Consider the following 16100-nt stretch of genomic DNA (forward strand, 5'->3'; position numbering starts at 1 on the left):
TTCTTTACCTATAATATAAAATCCATTAGTTATAGGTAAGTTCGCTGTACAAACCTTCCAGCGATACTAAAATAGCTGCTAATGAAATTCAAAATAAAAATAAAAACATTATTTCGAAGGATTCGCCGGTGCTCTACACCTCTACCTGTTAGCATGTATGTGTGTGTGCGATCTTAACATGCAGGCAAAAGTGCGTGTGTGGGCGTATGTCGTAATGCTTGCCTGCTCGCCGACGCAACTGTGCTTACGGACCCTACGTTCACACTAACAGAATATAATATTATATTAATTAATAATTATTATTATTATCGTCATATTAGTATAGTATTATATTATATCTGAATATTTTTATTTACTTTAAACAAAATATTATTATGGAAACCAAATTAATTTATTAGTAAAAAGAAAAAATGCTGTTAGTTAATTCAATAGTATATTTTAACATAAGACTATCAGATTAGGATTCAAATTTCTATATTTATCCTATTAAGAGTAAAAACAATACCTACAGATTTGATCTAAGAAGTGGAATGCTATGCAGTTAAAAAGATTGTCATAACCCATAACTCTATCTAACCTATAACTTTTAAGTTACACAAAAGAAGCAAAATTCCATTAACTCAGGGACATCGCAGTTGGAAAAGAACTCCAAGTTCAAACAATAGCATCGACATAAGCTCTGTTGTGGACACAGCCGCTCACCGAAAGTAAGTTTGTTGGTCTCGTAACTTAGCGTGCAGACCAGAGACTACTCTGACAAAGGTATCTGAGGCAGTGTCGCTCCGCCCCGCGCCCAGAACGGCCGCCATGTCGCGGTGAGGTTCGTGTTAACTCCAACTGTGACTAATTGTGAAACATGCTGTGCCTCATGTGGACTTGTCTCTTCGCCGGCTTGGTGCTGGCGACAGTAACCGCTCAGGTAATATAATTGATACTTGCAACTTGCAGCTAAATTACACGCGTCCCTGCACCGAACCTTGGGAACAGATGATCTCATTGACGGAATGTATTAATATTGTTTACGTTTAAATTGCCGCTCTTTTACAATTAACTTCTTTTAATTTATCGTTTCATTTCATAAGTTTGTGAGTCTTATTATTTATATGTCGAACATCTTAGACATTTATTAAAAATACATTATTCTCAGTTAAAGAAATAAACTTTATCGAACTCTATAAATTTACTTAATTAATAAAGTCATTTGGTATTATCAAGTTAAGAAAATAAACCACGTAATAACGGATGTTGTGTTATGTAGAGTAAAAACCTAGAATAAAAAATATTTATGTTGCTATATTTGCGACGTAAATGAATTAACTCAAGAAATATTTAACACAATTCATAAGATAGCATTTCAAGATTCCAAACCGGTATACTGTCTGGACGTTTTCCATAGTTTTTGTTAGCCGCTAACAGACAAACTTATAAGTTATACCGTTTTTTGTGGAAATTGCTTTCTTTTTTTGCAATTTAAAATAAAAGTAACATAATGTATGCATGTTCACCATAATTTCCTTCATTTTATACAAGTGAAAGTTAAGGGTAGTAGTGCGTAAAGCGTAACAAATGAATACAATGTTAATGATATTAATAATTTGACCTTTCCTTATACGATATGTTTACTTTGAAGATGTGAATTAACAGAATACACACGCTACGAAATATGCAATACAATATGTAATACTACGTAATCAAGCTTAACCCAGATTCATTCGCAGATGGTGGTAACGCACTCATTCATAAAAAAGTAAACATAAATAATTCATGCACGCTATTTACATATTTAAAATGACTAACAGTGTCTATTTTAAATATATCATAACCACATTCTTCATAATTTCGTAACAATTACATAAGAAATTTATCATGTAAATGTTTCTTTTACTTTTATTTTCTTCTCTGTATTTATGTGTGTTATATAAAGTGTATCGTATTGGAAAAATAAAATAGTCAACATTACGATGTCATTACGTAATTGATAAAGAATTAAGAAGGTCTTATTCAATATTTACGTAGTATACAAATACTTTAAGTCAATATCCTATATATGAGACGATTTACTATGACACAGCTGTATAAATTCTTAAACCACGACAATCCTCTTTGGGATGTTTTTCGACGAATTGTTTTGCGTTTACCTACTACAATAGTTCTTTGAATTCGGCCGTGGAGGAATTTTTTGTTAGTAGGTATATATAAGTAAATTAATAAAAAATCGAAAAAATTACTTAGGGACGTAAAACTTAAATGGAATTTTATACCTACTTAATATCCTCTTAGTTGAATATAACAGGCCTAAAAAACGTTTCTTATATAAGTATCTCTTGGTAAAGAAGTAGAATTAGATCATAATATTGAGTTAAGCAATGCCTTATAAGGGTCAGAAATATTGCCAATGCCGCTAAAGACGGTGTGTTGGCTGCAAGGCTGCCGGCGCCTACGCATGTACTCATAAATATGCTCCTGCCATTGAATTCGTTAGCAAACAAACTGAATTTTAAACACTATCTCTGTTAATAATCTCTACTGCTATTCAATCATAATATAAAACTAACTACAATTTTATGCCCCCATATAAGTGTAAAAGTCTATGTAGAGCATACTAACTCGACTCTACTTTTCGCAAAATCAATAGAAGCTAAACTTTGGTTTAATTTTTTTGACTGAAAATCCTTGAATTAATACTCGCATCTCAAGAAGCACCGAATATATTGCATTTAATATCATAATTTTTCTTACGATTTGTACGATTCTTAACCTCAATGCACAATATTTAAAATAAATAAAAAAATATCTGACAGACACGCTCTACTTTTAAAGAAATTTGGTCGTATATTTTTACTTTGTATTAATGCAGGCATAACAAGAATTTGAATTTTGATTATTAACTATCTAAGGTTATGTAATTAATTTTTAGCAAAATAACTGCAGGACTTTTATAACAACATTCACGGAATTTTCCAATAAATTTTCTTATAGCATTCCTGGTTGTATAGTGGTATAGTATCTGTGGTTTTTACTATAAATTAATATTCAATTGACAAATATTCGTTATACTATCATTCATGGAAACCAACCGTGAGTCAAGTCTCATTGACTCACATAGCATACTTAGTAGGTGGAACTGCCTTTACAATGAATCAGTACACATGTATGACTTTTAAAAACAAATGCCAACCGCTTTATTAAGAATTCGTGTTTATATGCGTTCGGAAATGTGAAAATAATTGTTGTTATTTTTAATTACGTCCGCTAACTTTGGATATGGTTGATTGGATCGCTCTTTTCCGTAATATTTCTGTAAAATAATGGTTGTATGCATATTTATTACCACTCGAGTGAAGGTTTTATATCAAAACGTTAATTTTTTCTATAAATTAATTTTTCAAGTTTGGCACATAACATTATCTAAATATGTAATTATTTGCAAGAGAAACCGTTTAATATTTATCCATAAGTATTAACTTCACATACTACAAGGCGATTTTAACTTATTAAAGTTAATTTATATTATTTTACAGTTATTTGAACAATAGCTAATGAATAGCTCTATATTATAAGTAGGTGAATTATATAGGTATGTTTATATTAACGTACAAGAACCATCCTCGTACTTCAAGGAATATAATAAAAAAATAATTAAAGAAATCGGTTCAGCTGTTCTAAACTGTTCATTTGGGATTCATTTTTATATTATAGATGTAACCATTACGATTGGGTAATATTTCATTCTCATTGGAATATTTTGTTTAATTTTGCTTGTGTATTTACATACATAATTTAATAAGATTTTTTATTAAAGATAAAATTATAACTTCAGGGTCTGTAGGTAATAATGAAGAAAAATACATCAGGGTTAATATCATAAGTACAAAAAAATTAATGCATTAATTAATGCAATTTTTGGCCTTTACACATCAGCGCACAGGTCAGGGTCATTAAAGTATTATTTAATGTACAAACGAATATGTACACATGGATGCAGTAGGTATTTATTACACTTACTAGTAGATAACGATAACAATTTTATGTATTATTTCATCAATCACAATGTTCGGTTTAGACTTAGTGTCAATATGTCATAATATAAAAATATACTATTATACCGGTAGATATAATATTCATTCCATTTAATTGTCAATTTTTATCACGTTAGCTCGGATTATTAATTAATATAATTCAAAGAATTAAAGTACCATTAGAACCACATAGAATAAATCGATGTGTGCAAATAGGAATGCATTATGTAAAGTGGCATGTAATACGGGTATAGCGTAAAGCCAGCTGCATTTACTTCATAGATTTCCTGCTGTTAAGAGCGAATGAAACGCTCTGATTGTTACCGTCGATCGTGCAATGATAACTAGCTCTACGGAAATAGCGAATATGCACCTCGAGTAACTCTTTATTATGTTAAAATCATCCTTTGCTATCAGATGTTTCGCAATACGTCGGTTTGCAAGGACAAGAGTAACATTAGCAGCAACAATCGCTGGGGTCATCATCGTATTAAAATTGCTAGTAATTTCCGAGATTATAAATTTTGAGGAGAATTAATGTAGCTGTAGTAGTCGAAATGACTATGTCCGACTGAATCAAGGAAACTTTATAGTTTATTGTTTTAGCAAGGCTGCAATAGAGAATAATAAATTCATTATAATATATTGAATACTTAAACAGACAGTATCAGCTACGTACTGAAAAACCTGCACTGATTTTATACATTTTACTATCTCTCAATAAAAACACCAACTCACAATATGTTTTTATTAGTTTGAAAATCGTGACTTTATTAGATCACTAAAAGCCTCGCCTACTCACTTGGCAGAGTTGGCACTTAAACGAATAGGTCCATTTACCTCTAAGGAATTAATTTATGCGTGGAAATACAGAGAATATCTATAAAGAAATGAATTGAATGAGTCTATATATAACTCACGATTATATTTCTAGCATTAAATATGTAGGTAGGTAAATAGTAAGGAGCTTTTAAAGTGAAACTTTTATTACATCGTCTCAAACTTTTTGGTCTGTGTAGCGCATGTCGCGTGACGCACGATACGTACGATAATTATTATCGTACAAATACGATAATTTTTAGTTAAATGTCTATACTTAGTGTGAAAAAAGTTTCCTTTTACCGTGGTTTCATAAAACCACACAACATTTTTTCAATTTGGTGTTGTTATTATTTACCTCGCGACTACTGTGAAGTCTAGTAAAATATTCTTCTTACAATACACGTATCTGTAAGAACGTTTAGCTTTGTCTTCACGTCCAGGACCGTAGCTTACCTCATACCATAACCAAAGTAGCATTGTACAAGGTAAAGTATCTGATTTGCAGGCATGACTGTAACTCATTGTCTACATTTGACATGTTAAACACACGACAGCCTTGACAAATTAAATGTTATCCTATTAGCTAAAAAAAATGTAGAATCTATACACATTACGTTACTTTGGTCACCTTATTTAATAACAAGTCTAGAATTAAAAATAATATCATTTAAAATGATGTAATTATAATTGGGTAAATTGAATAATTTGCTTTACTTATATTAATTTTTATAAATAAAAAATGAAAATTTTCGTTTGTTTGAAAATAAAGTTTGTTGCTAATTTGGTTATACAACTAGGTATTATAATATTTATGAGCACTTTTTATATTGTATCAACTTTTAAAAAGATGGTTTTAATGGTGCACTGAAATGAAAATTTTAATTCACAATAAGTAACTATTACAGAATCCAATGTCTTTTTTTTAAATTGTGTAGGCACATAAGATAAGGAAGCAAAAACAAGCTGTGTGGAAACATTAATGTTTACATTGTTATCGTTAATACGCCAATTATTTACGCCAAACATCAATTGGCCTACAACTTACAAGTGACGAAAGACATACGATTAGTGACGCCTATCTGTACGTGGTAATCATAGCTAATCACTTCCTATTTTTCCACATGGAGCTTCGCAATTCTAACAATATTATGTCCATGGGAAATAACAAATAACAGACAACAATAAACACATTACCAATTTGCTTTAAATCGGTCTGTAATGAAACATGATTGTCACTTGGAATTGGAATCTATCGCGATTGTATTTGTCTTCACATAATTACCTTTCTTTTGTTTTCCGGTAAGAATTAATTACATTGAAAGCTTGCGATTGCTTTGTATTGAAAGCTTGTGGTAGAAATAGCTACGATATTGTTTTACGGATTACTATAATCTTCTGTTAGGCCCAATGGTATAACATAACTTGAATTGCCGTAAATATTGGGGCCATTCGAACCGGTTGGCCCACGTTACATCAAACCGCGATACATATTGGGATAAAGATCTTTCGCCTTATGTAATGTTTCAAAATGGGTACAGGTTAATATTATGCGACCATGTTTGCGCTGGCTACAATGTTTAATAATATAACTATTGTTTAAAATAAGACTTAAAGATAAGTAATCGACGTTGGCTACACGAAAACTAGTTCAGCATAGATATCAAAAGCTCTAGGATAAAATGTAACCACATTTTAAATAATTTTAGTATCTTCAAAACGAAAGGCCATTCAAGGTTTTGGATTTAAATTTAAATCTAAAGCTAATCAATAAAGTTTGTTATTTGGATAATGGTAATCAAATGTGGAAAATTATAGTATTTTTTAACTTTACTTGCATATTATAAATTACCGCATGTGCAAAAAAAAGAGATCGACGAACTGTGTCAGCAGATTGGTAGAGAAAGGGTAGCCTGGGTAATCTTTTATATAGAAAATTGAAACAAATACATTCAAAACAATACAATTTTTTGTATTATATAAAATGAATATTGACATTATTATATTGACAAAAATAATTTTTCATACTTTTGTGTATGATGTATAAAGCTAAATAAATAAATGTGTGTATTAACTTTATTCATTTCAACTAATAAATTTGCATCGCAATGCCATATTCGACTATAACTGTAAAAATAACAAAACAATCTATGTGCTGGAACATTGAATGAAAAGAATGTAGGCCGTTACAATTACCCATGCCGAAATTACTACTGTACAAAATTAAAGAGATCTTCATAACGGATTCAACCTTTATCGGCTTTCCGGAAATCTTCCAATAATTATATTTCACTCTATCCTTAATGTAAGAGCGTACTTTATTATCGAAATAGGTTAAGTAACTGAGATGACTATCGTTGAAAGCAATCTTGTAACGCAGATTTAATGTACTGATACATAATAGATTATTATTAGATAGTCTAGTACTCTAGTACAATTATTTGAAACAAAGATACAACAATGTTGATTTTGGTATTTTCAACCTTCTTTTCACGAATTTGTAATGTGAAACAATTTTCTATGACACCTCATTAGCACACAATATACAATTACTTATACAAGAAATGTCAGTCTTAGATATTTGGATTATAATTAAGAAGGTAAATTAATATCCATATATTCAGTTTCATGGTTGATAGACGAAATATGCCCTTGACCCCATATAGCTTATAATAAGTTTGTGTGAGTGTTGAAAGGTTCAAGCATATTCAACAATACCAACAAGTCGTCGTGCAACGAAGTGGTCAAGCGTGCGTTGACCTCAACCCTATGCTTGCCGGTACATTCCCATATATTGACAATCCGTCGCAAACTTAGCCGCAGTACATATTAAAGTAAAGGTTTTAGGTTTAAAGACATTTATTCCCATTAAGACATTAAGTCACTTACATGAGAAACTTACATTTTAAACATAGGTATTTATAAAAAATATCATTCGTTAGTTAAAAATTTAGAGTAAGTTACATACTATAAACATAAGTTTAGGTTAGGTACTCATTCATTGCATTCAAAGTTTGAGCGTGTGGTCTTCCAGGATGTGTTTCGCTAATTGTTTTTTGAATACAATGAATGAGTTTACACTTAAAGTACTAAGATTTATCTTGAATCCTATTGAAAAGTGAACGGACATTGGCTTCTAAGAATTGCTGTGGCCACAATAAACGTATTGCATATAAGTATATAACTATTATATTTTCATACGTAGAGATTTGCTTATTTCTGCGCATGTTTTATCAAAGGATGATAAATATACATACTTCATGCTTTCAATAGACTCTTCAATGATTAATTGTTCATGAAACATTATTAAGACGACCAGATTTACATAGAGACAACCTAAGTATGTAGGTATATCTTTGGGAGCCTCATGATTTTGAGAATTTAATTAAAAAAAGTAATTTTGACTCACCCATTAGACTGCCATTGATAAGACACCTATTGGTGATCAATAAATAATCAAATTCCAATTAACAATAGTTATCAGGAGTTGATTGTTAATATTTATTCATACGATGTAATAACAAAAGTAATAAACAGATATAACACATTTCAGAATCAATATTAGATATATGTATTATAAGTATTTAGGTACAATAATAGTATAGTCGAGTAAAATACCTCAAGAAATATCTGTAGACACAAAAATAGAAATACTTGGAAACTTCTTGGTATTTTCGAACACCATACACAGAAAGATAATGATAGCCGTCCGATAATGTGAGGCAGATATCAGAGTAGGTCGGACCGATAGAATCGTGAGCGCGCGCCGGTCACCCTTAGGACATGACCCTAGAATTGGACGCAAACTAGCAAACATCTGAGCGATATATATTTGTGAGTTACATTTTCCCTTTTGCGAAATAGTTAATGGTACTAAAACAATTAATATAAAATAGGTTAATAAATTATAACTATTCAGAAAGTGTTGTTGCCACGTTTTAAACGGGTAGGCAAAATTCAGGTTATATCTATTATTTTCGCCAAACAACTTCAGTACAAAAGTGCGCGCACGTGTTTCGCGGTATGAAATGTAGCTTTTATGTTATTCCAGAACGTTGTCTATCTGCTCACCAAATCTCAACCAAACCGGTTCAATACTTTTTGCGTCAAAGAGCAACTTTAGGATAAAATACAAGGAATTGCCAGAACAAACACAGGCATTTCTAATTACGATATACGATAATAAAATACTATACCTACTAGTAGTTACACTGAGTTTTAGTTTAAGTTTCGTGAAATGCACTCCAATGCCACCCAATACTTAGTAAGTAAATGACAATGTACTGAGGAGGAAACGATGTGATTAGACTTTTAATTATTATTAAAATCAATTTAATTGATTAACATGCTAGGAAGAGTCATGTTCGTCATAAAAAAAATTTTGTGTGGTTTTATGAAACCACGGTAAAAGTGAAACTATTTTTCACACTATAGACATTTAACTAAAAATTATCGTATTTGTATGATAATAATTATCGTGCGTCACGCAACATGCGCTACACAGACCAAAAAGTTTGAGACGATGTAATAAAAGTTTCACTTTAAAATGCAATAAAAAACTTTTGTGCCGACTCAAGGACCCTCTCTCTTATTGCTCTTGTGTCCAAGACCCTCGCCCATGTTATTCGTATTGAGCTTACAATGGTCAATTATTTTATGGCAATAAATCTACTCCAAGTATATTAACTATAATTATTATTTACTATGCGTATTTTCCACACCGGATATTATACATAGCTCTGATAAAAATGAAACCTAGGCATAAATTAATGTTTCTATAGGTAGCTGTAGGGTTTTCCGGTCTAAGATTACACAACTTTAAAAAACTAATCGTTCACAGGAATGATCATAAATGTAATTTCTTATCTATTTTTATGAACCTGCAATTTTTTGCATCGTACATACCAAACATCATTTTAAAATGAGGATGTTGTGTTCTTACCAGTAATCGACTCGAAGACTCTCTCGATATGATGAATATCATTTTAATATTGTGCTAAATATTAATCAACCAATTATCCATTTCAGAACACAGAAAGCAGTGGAGACTTTTCACCTGTGGTGACTGCAACATGCAAAAGTGGAGTTATGTCCATTCGAATCAACTTCACCCAGCCTTTCAATGGGGTGACACACGCTCGAGAATACAGGTAGTAAAGTATTTTATTACAGTAGTTTATAGTAAGAATAGATGAGAAAATAAATATGACAATATTTTGTAAGAGACGCATGCAGAAATGCAGTAGGTAAGCTAATGAAATAAAAGTAAAAACATATCTTATTGATAACTTGTAATGGATTTTACATTTAACATTTAATATATTAGACTACCATTACTCATAAACTTATTAAAAATCTCGTATTATTTTATTAAAGGACTCCTCCATGCATGGCGATGGGCAACGGGAGCGAATCGCTTAGCTTCGACATAAACCTCAACGCTGTAAAAGGTTCACCAGATTATTGTGGAGTGTACTGGAATAATGTGAGTTACATATACTTTGTAAAAATCAAATTTTATAAATTAAAAAAGCGAAAATTCTGGCGAAACACTAACACGAACATTTATTTGATAACTTTTATTGATGATGAACGTAAGTGTTCTCATGCTTATGTGTCCCGTAGATTTCTTAGAAGAATACAGGATTGCTACTTGTAATATGGAAGAACAATCTAAAATAATGCACTTCACAAGCTAGGAACACATCGAAATGTAATAACACATAAACGTGCTAATCTCCATTTTATTTATAACATGATTGTTATTTACATAACCGCTAATACACAATGGAAAAAATGATCACAATGCGCCATACGTGATAAATTTTAAACAGATATTAAAATGCGTCACCCATACAGCCTTGAATAGCCATTAAAATGCACATTATCTCTATATATTCATTCCCTGCAAATAGGTTTATGGATGCATAGATAAATGGGTAGATAAAAATGTCCACCCAACCATTAAAAAAGCTGCATAATATTAAAACGCACGCATCAAATAAAACTTGTAGGCACCTACTGCGATGATTCGTAAAAATCGCCTGTGATTGTGTTTCTTTCAAAGCGAAAATAATTTATTGTCATATATGTATAGAATTTAGAAGACGTCAACAATCGTTATTTTTAAATATATTATAGTACTTATACTTTAAAATATTCGATATAAAATTGCAGCGCACCGACGAGCGCTCGCTACCTCTTGCTGTCCGAGTGCACAGAACATTAGAGCTTGCAGATGACAAATTCTACGTAATCACGTGCGGCAAGGCCGGCTTCAGAAATGCAAGGTAAACAGTATTATATACAGTACAGGTTATTTAACATTTTTACCTTGTAATTTGCTTTAATTCCAGCTTATCATTAGCCGTGCTAAATGGCACACGCTATCCCGGAATTACATTCTAGAAATACTGTCCTCGTTGAGGACACTTCAGTCATTAAGTTCTTTAAGAGATTCGCCTCTAGATGGAATTACATACTTCAAGTGTGTTTGCACTTGCATATTATTTTTACCATCTGTCATCATCAGTTGGCTATGACTAACAGATCCATAGTCCACAAGACGAAGTGTTTTCGCCTGTGGTTTTCGCAGTACATAATGAGTAATAGATACAGTGACCACAAAAATTTGAACAATTTGATCGTATATTGTATTGATAACAAACAAGCCATTCCATTCATTGAATTACGGGTATACATATGTAGAGCCAAATGCAATGAGGAAAGGGGTCTTTCTTCATAATTAATCCAAAATTTTCAATTACCTACTTAAAAATATAGATATGATTTATAATGTAACTTAAACTTGCCTATCTATATTCCAATTACCAACTTGCAGTCGAACATTAAAACACGTCATTTTTCATTAAAAATATTTTTATTAAATTTTCAGAAACGAAACGTCCCTTGTGTCGTTGCGTCTATTGAATTCTGAGGGACGTAAAGTTTTGAACGCAGCTTATGGAATGCCTTACACCCTCCGAGCTGAAATGAGTAAACCTGACGGTAAGCACTGCCACTTATAGAAATTTAATTATATTGAAGAACGCAGTTTTTTAAATAACTCTTTATAGTAAAGTTTAAGGAATAATTTTTCTTTATATTTTATTCAATTTGTTTTATCTTTTTCAGGGACTCATGGAATTCGAATGAAGAGCTGTTTTGCTTTTAATATGCGCAACAATACCGTAGATCTTCTAGACAAAAGAGGGTAAGGAACTAATTACATTAGTTATTAATATTATACATAGTAGTTATTATAAGATCCACCTTTCATAAATCCATCCATCAATAATTATTATGAAATACTAAATTAATCAAATCTGATTACAGGTGTCCAGTAAAACAGCAGTCTTTAGTCACAAAATCGGATGCGAATAGTGCAGAGTTAGCCATTGCCTCTATGTTCCGGTTTTCTGATTCTTCACAAATAAATCTGCAGTGTGATATAGGCATTTGTAAAGGTATGTACCTAATTAACTACGGAGATAATAATTATAGCTAATACCTATAGGATTCAAATCGAAATATCTACAGATACAAAAGTATGGTAACAATTATAAAATAGGTACCTAGGTATGGGAATTTGTAAATGATACATGATATTGATGAATATGGGAGTTTTGTCTTCCATGTGAATAGCTCATTATGAATAGGTATATAGAAAAAGTATAATTATTAGATACGATAAATATAATTCATCGTACTACGTACGCACGTAATTTTAATTAAATTACACACTACTCTCTGACTCTCAATTTTACTAAATTTATAAATCGCCATTTTTCAGGAACATGTGCAACGGTAGATTGTACCACTGAGGGTGGAGCTGAACCAACAGACGAAGAAGGCACTGTCACAGCTTCGACTGGAGTTTTTGTACTTGATCCTAACGACAGTGCAGGTAACTATATAACATTATATTTTAGATTTTAATAGTAAGAATAACTTCATAATAAACTTCAATTCGTTTTCAATCTACCTCGACCGTCGAACGAAATATAGTTCAGGATACATCGCCCATTTTTGCAAGTAACTACTATCAAGCTAATTTTCCGTTTGTAGCTTTATTTTGATGAGACACCGAATAATTTCGTGTACGAAACTCTCGATTGTGGTAGCTAACAGAGATAACAAAGATAAAATTTTTTGATTTGATGGTTCTCAAATATTTATTACGCAATTTGTAGGACAATATGTCTGTTGAATTATATAAACATTAACTAAGTGAAAACAAAAAAATCAGCTTGTTAGTAATCATTTATGATGACCTCGTTATCGATACACTTTGGAAAGGGGGACTCTTTGAACAAACCATAGATTTTGTTGGACAAATATTTTTTCGAATAATTTAGGTAATTATCTTGAGATTGAACAAAAAAATTCATTCAGTTAGTAATAAATATTTGAGAACCATCAAATCAAAAATTTTTATCCTTGTTATCTCTGTTAGCTACCACAATCGAGACTTTCGTACACGAAATTATTGGGCGTCTCATCAAAATAAAGCTACAAACGGAAAATTAGCTTGATAGTAGTCACTTGCAAAAATGGGCGATGTATCCTGAACTAATATTGTCAAGCGGTATCTTGAATGCCATTTGAAGAAACACAAAATTAAGGAAGAATCTCAGTTCCAACTCTTACTGGAAACAATTGTTTATATTAATCAAAAATAGCGATCCAAGCCCTATCCTACCGACAGTATCCTACCCTACAACCAAAAGAAAAAATAGGTATACTTATTATAAGCATTTTTTTAATATAATAAATTCCACTTTAGTTGCAGCGCTCGCGTGTGTAGACAGCGCAGGAGTCCATCCTCTCTGGCTGCTATACTTGGCTATCGCGCTGGGCGTCATGTTCCTCGTGATGCTGCTCATTAACTGCTTTCTCTGCACCGCCATGACGTGTTCATGCGCTAGGACTGATGTAAGTGATGGGTTTTTGATACGGAAAATAATCTAGTTGATGAGAGAAAGTAACAACTTGCAGAAAAACCATTCTAATGTTTTCTTATGTTAATAATTCATTGTGATCTTGAGCGCAGGAATGATGATTGTATACTTCTCATCTTCTTATTCTTTTTACAAGTGGCAACTCCCGATACCAGTGAGGACGGATTCTGCCAATATACTTCTCATAAGTAACATCTTAACTGAATTTTTTTTTACTGATGGCATATTAAATAGTTTAAAACTTAAAGGTGAACCGAATAAATATAATGTATCTTAAACGATTTTTAATAATTTAACTCAATTCATGTGTGAATTAATGTGTGAAATAATGTGTGAAATAATACATGTATATTATTGTAACTAACATACCAACTCATTTGTGATCACGGCATGATCATTGCACAATTTTTTTCCCCACTTATATTCAAGGCCGTAGTTTACTACATCTTTACTACATCTGTACCTAGTCTGTGAAGGAAATTCCAATATATCTGCTGCCTTGATTATACGGATAGCAGGTGTAATGCCATATTCATTTACGCACAGGTAATAGAAAAGGACCCGTCAGTTGTAGAAGACTATGACCCTTACCGCAGCTGGCATGGAAGCCAGTATGGCAGTCGGTATCCCTCCTCTACTATACATTCTGCGAGGTAACACTCATATAACATTCATTTTTTTGTTCTGTGTAAAAATCGTAACGTTATAAATATAATATTGTCTTCGTCTGAATTCTAAAACTATAGTACTATAGTAGTATTTAGTTGATTATATCCAAGACAAATACTTTCTGTTTCTTTTTCCAAGAAAAGAAATCTATGTGGTGTATGTTTGGGAATTCAGGTGCTCATATTACTGTGTGTGGATAACGTATTATAAAACCACGACGTAAATTTTATTTTATGTATAAGATACTATTAATTTATTAATATTAAACCTCACTATTCATTTTATCACTTTGTTCCTGTTGAACTGTTTATCTGTCTGTTGAATAATATATAAGCACGTTAATGTTGTAAATAACATTTCATATAGTTTAAACGTAACGTTAAACTACAATTAATAGAAATAGGTCGAAACTATAAATAACGTTAAAATGTTTATTTTTCAGATCGGTATCTGATAACAGCGACCACTACGCGATAGTTCAATCGCGCCCCGGCAGTCGACACTCTGGCATGCATCGTAGTAGACATTAATAAATCTACCCAATATTAATAAAATGAAATTTAGGTTATGCGAACTCAGTTCTTGTATATATTCCGGGACCAACTTATAGGTATACTGTGATCAAACCTTTTTATTTAATATGCAATGTTAGTTGCATACCTTCTTGTCATTTCAGTAAATGTGCCATTTTTTTGTGTTTTTTAATCATACACACGAAACGAAACTTTTTCCTTTATTAAATATGACTTCCTTATTCTGTAGCACAACGAACCGAATATTGTTAGATATAAGAACGAAATAACAAACTATGTTTATAAATATTTCGACATTCTATCATACCAAGTCAATAAAATATAACGATCAAATGAATTAAAATTGCCTATCATAATGTGAAAAGTTTTGAGTCACAGCCCACAGGCACTCAAAACTTTTCTTTTTTCTAAGAATTAAAATTACGAACTTGTTCTATGAAGCACCTGTCCTAAAATATTTGGAATTCAAACTGTTAATTTAAAAGAAATTAAGAATAGGATTGGGCGCATTTAATTTGAAAGGACGAGATATTAAATTTAATATGTTTGTTCTCAATTAATGTTTTGCGAATTGCGACTAATTTGAAAATTATAAGGTGCCTTAACATGTTCAACTTTATACATAGAATTATTTTTAAGTATAAGAGTCATATAATGAAAACGCACGAACTAAATGTATTGCAATTAATTATATTATGTATAATATGTGTAGTGTTAAAGTGTAAATGGCGTCAAAATAAATGCGAATTTAGTGTAAAGAATGATAACAGTATTAACTGTAAATACTTGCCTGATGGGCTACTACAATATGATAACCATATAGGTAAAATATTATTGAAAGGGCAGAGTAAACTTGCTTTCTTTACAAAGCCAAGTTTTTAAAATATATTGTTTTATTACCGTTTTATTGTATGCTCAAAAGATTCCGTCCCATTAATGGTGTATTTTTGTACGATTGTAGATAATAAATTATAGGTATGATAGTTATTCAAATGTGATTTGGTGTATCTTGTAAGAAATATAAATTTTAACAATTTAACATTGTATTTATTTTTATTTCCTTTTTCCAAAATTTACCCTTTCTAGAATATTTTATTCTA

General features: G+C 31.4%; 1 protein-coding gene across 2 annotated transcripts; it reads left to right on the forward strand.

Moving 5' to 3' along the window:
* Positions 1-753: 753 nt before the first annotated feature.
* On the forward strand, positions 754-16039 carry LOC123692542. Of its 2 annotated transcripts, XM_045637297.1 has the most exons (11): positions 755-919; positions 9867-9988; positions 10215-10323; positions 11016-11128; positions 11734-11846; positions 11973-12051; positions 12174-12304; positions 12631-12744; positions 13624-13772; positions 14345-14451; positions 14910-16039. In XM_045637297.1, the coding sequence occupies exons 1-11, from the start codon at positions 857-859 to the stop codon at positions 14995-14997; spliced, it is 1188 nt and encodes a 395-aa protein (XP_045493253.1). In that variant the 5' UTR covers positions 755-856; the 3' UTR covers positions 14998-16039. The 2 variants fall into 2 exon arrangements, with proteins under 2 accessions (XP_045493254.1, XP_045493253.1); XM_045637298.1 differs by lacking the exon at positions 14345-14451 and having other exon boundaries at positions 754-919.
* Positions 16040-16100: the final 61 nt, after the last annotated feature.

The sequence above is a fragment of the Colias croceus genome, chromosome 6 (genome assembly GCF_905220415.1).
Source record: "Colias croceus chromosome 6, ilColCroc2.1".
Lineage (NCBI taxonomy): Eukaryota > Metazoa > Arthropoda > Insecta > Lepidoptera > Pieridae > Colias > Colias croceus.

Bases quoted from the DNA above. Each gene is read 5' to 3' on its own strand.
- LOC123692542 (XM_045637297.1), top strand. From the start codon at position 857: ATGCTGTGCCTCATGTGGACTTGTCTCTTCGCCGGCTTGGTGCTGGCG. The intron at 12,052-12,173 runs GTAAGGAACTAA...ATCTGATTACAG, and splicing joins GATCTTCTAGACAAAAGAGG to GTGTCCAGTAAAACAGCAGT. The intron at 13,773-14,344 runs GTAAGTGATGGG...ATTTACGCACAG, and splicing joins GTTCATGCGCTAGGACTGAT to GTAATAGAAAAGGACCCGTC.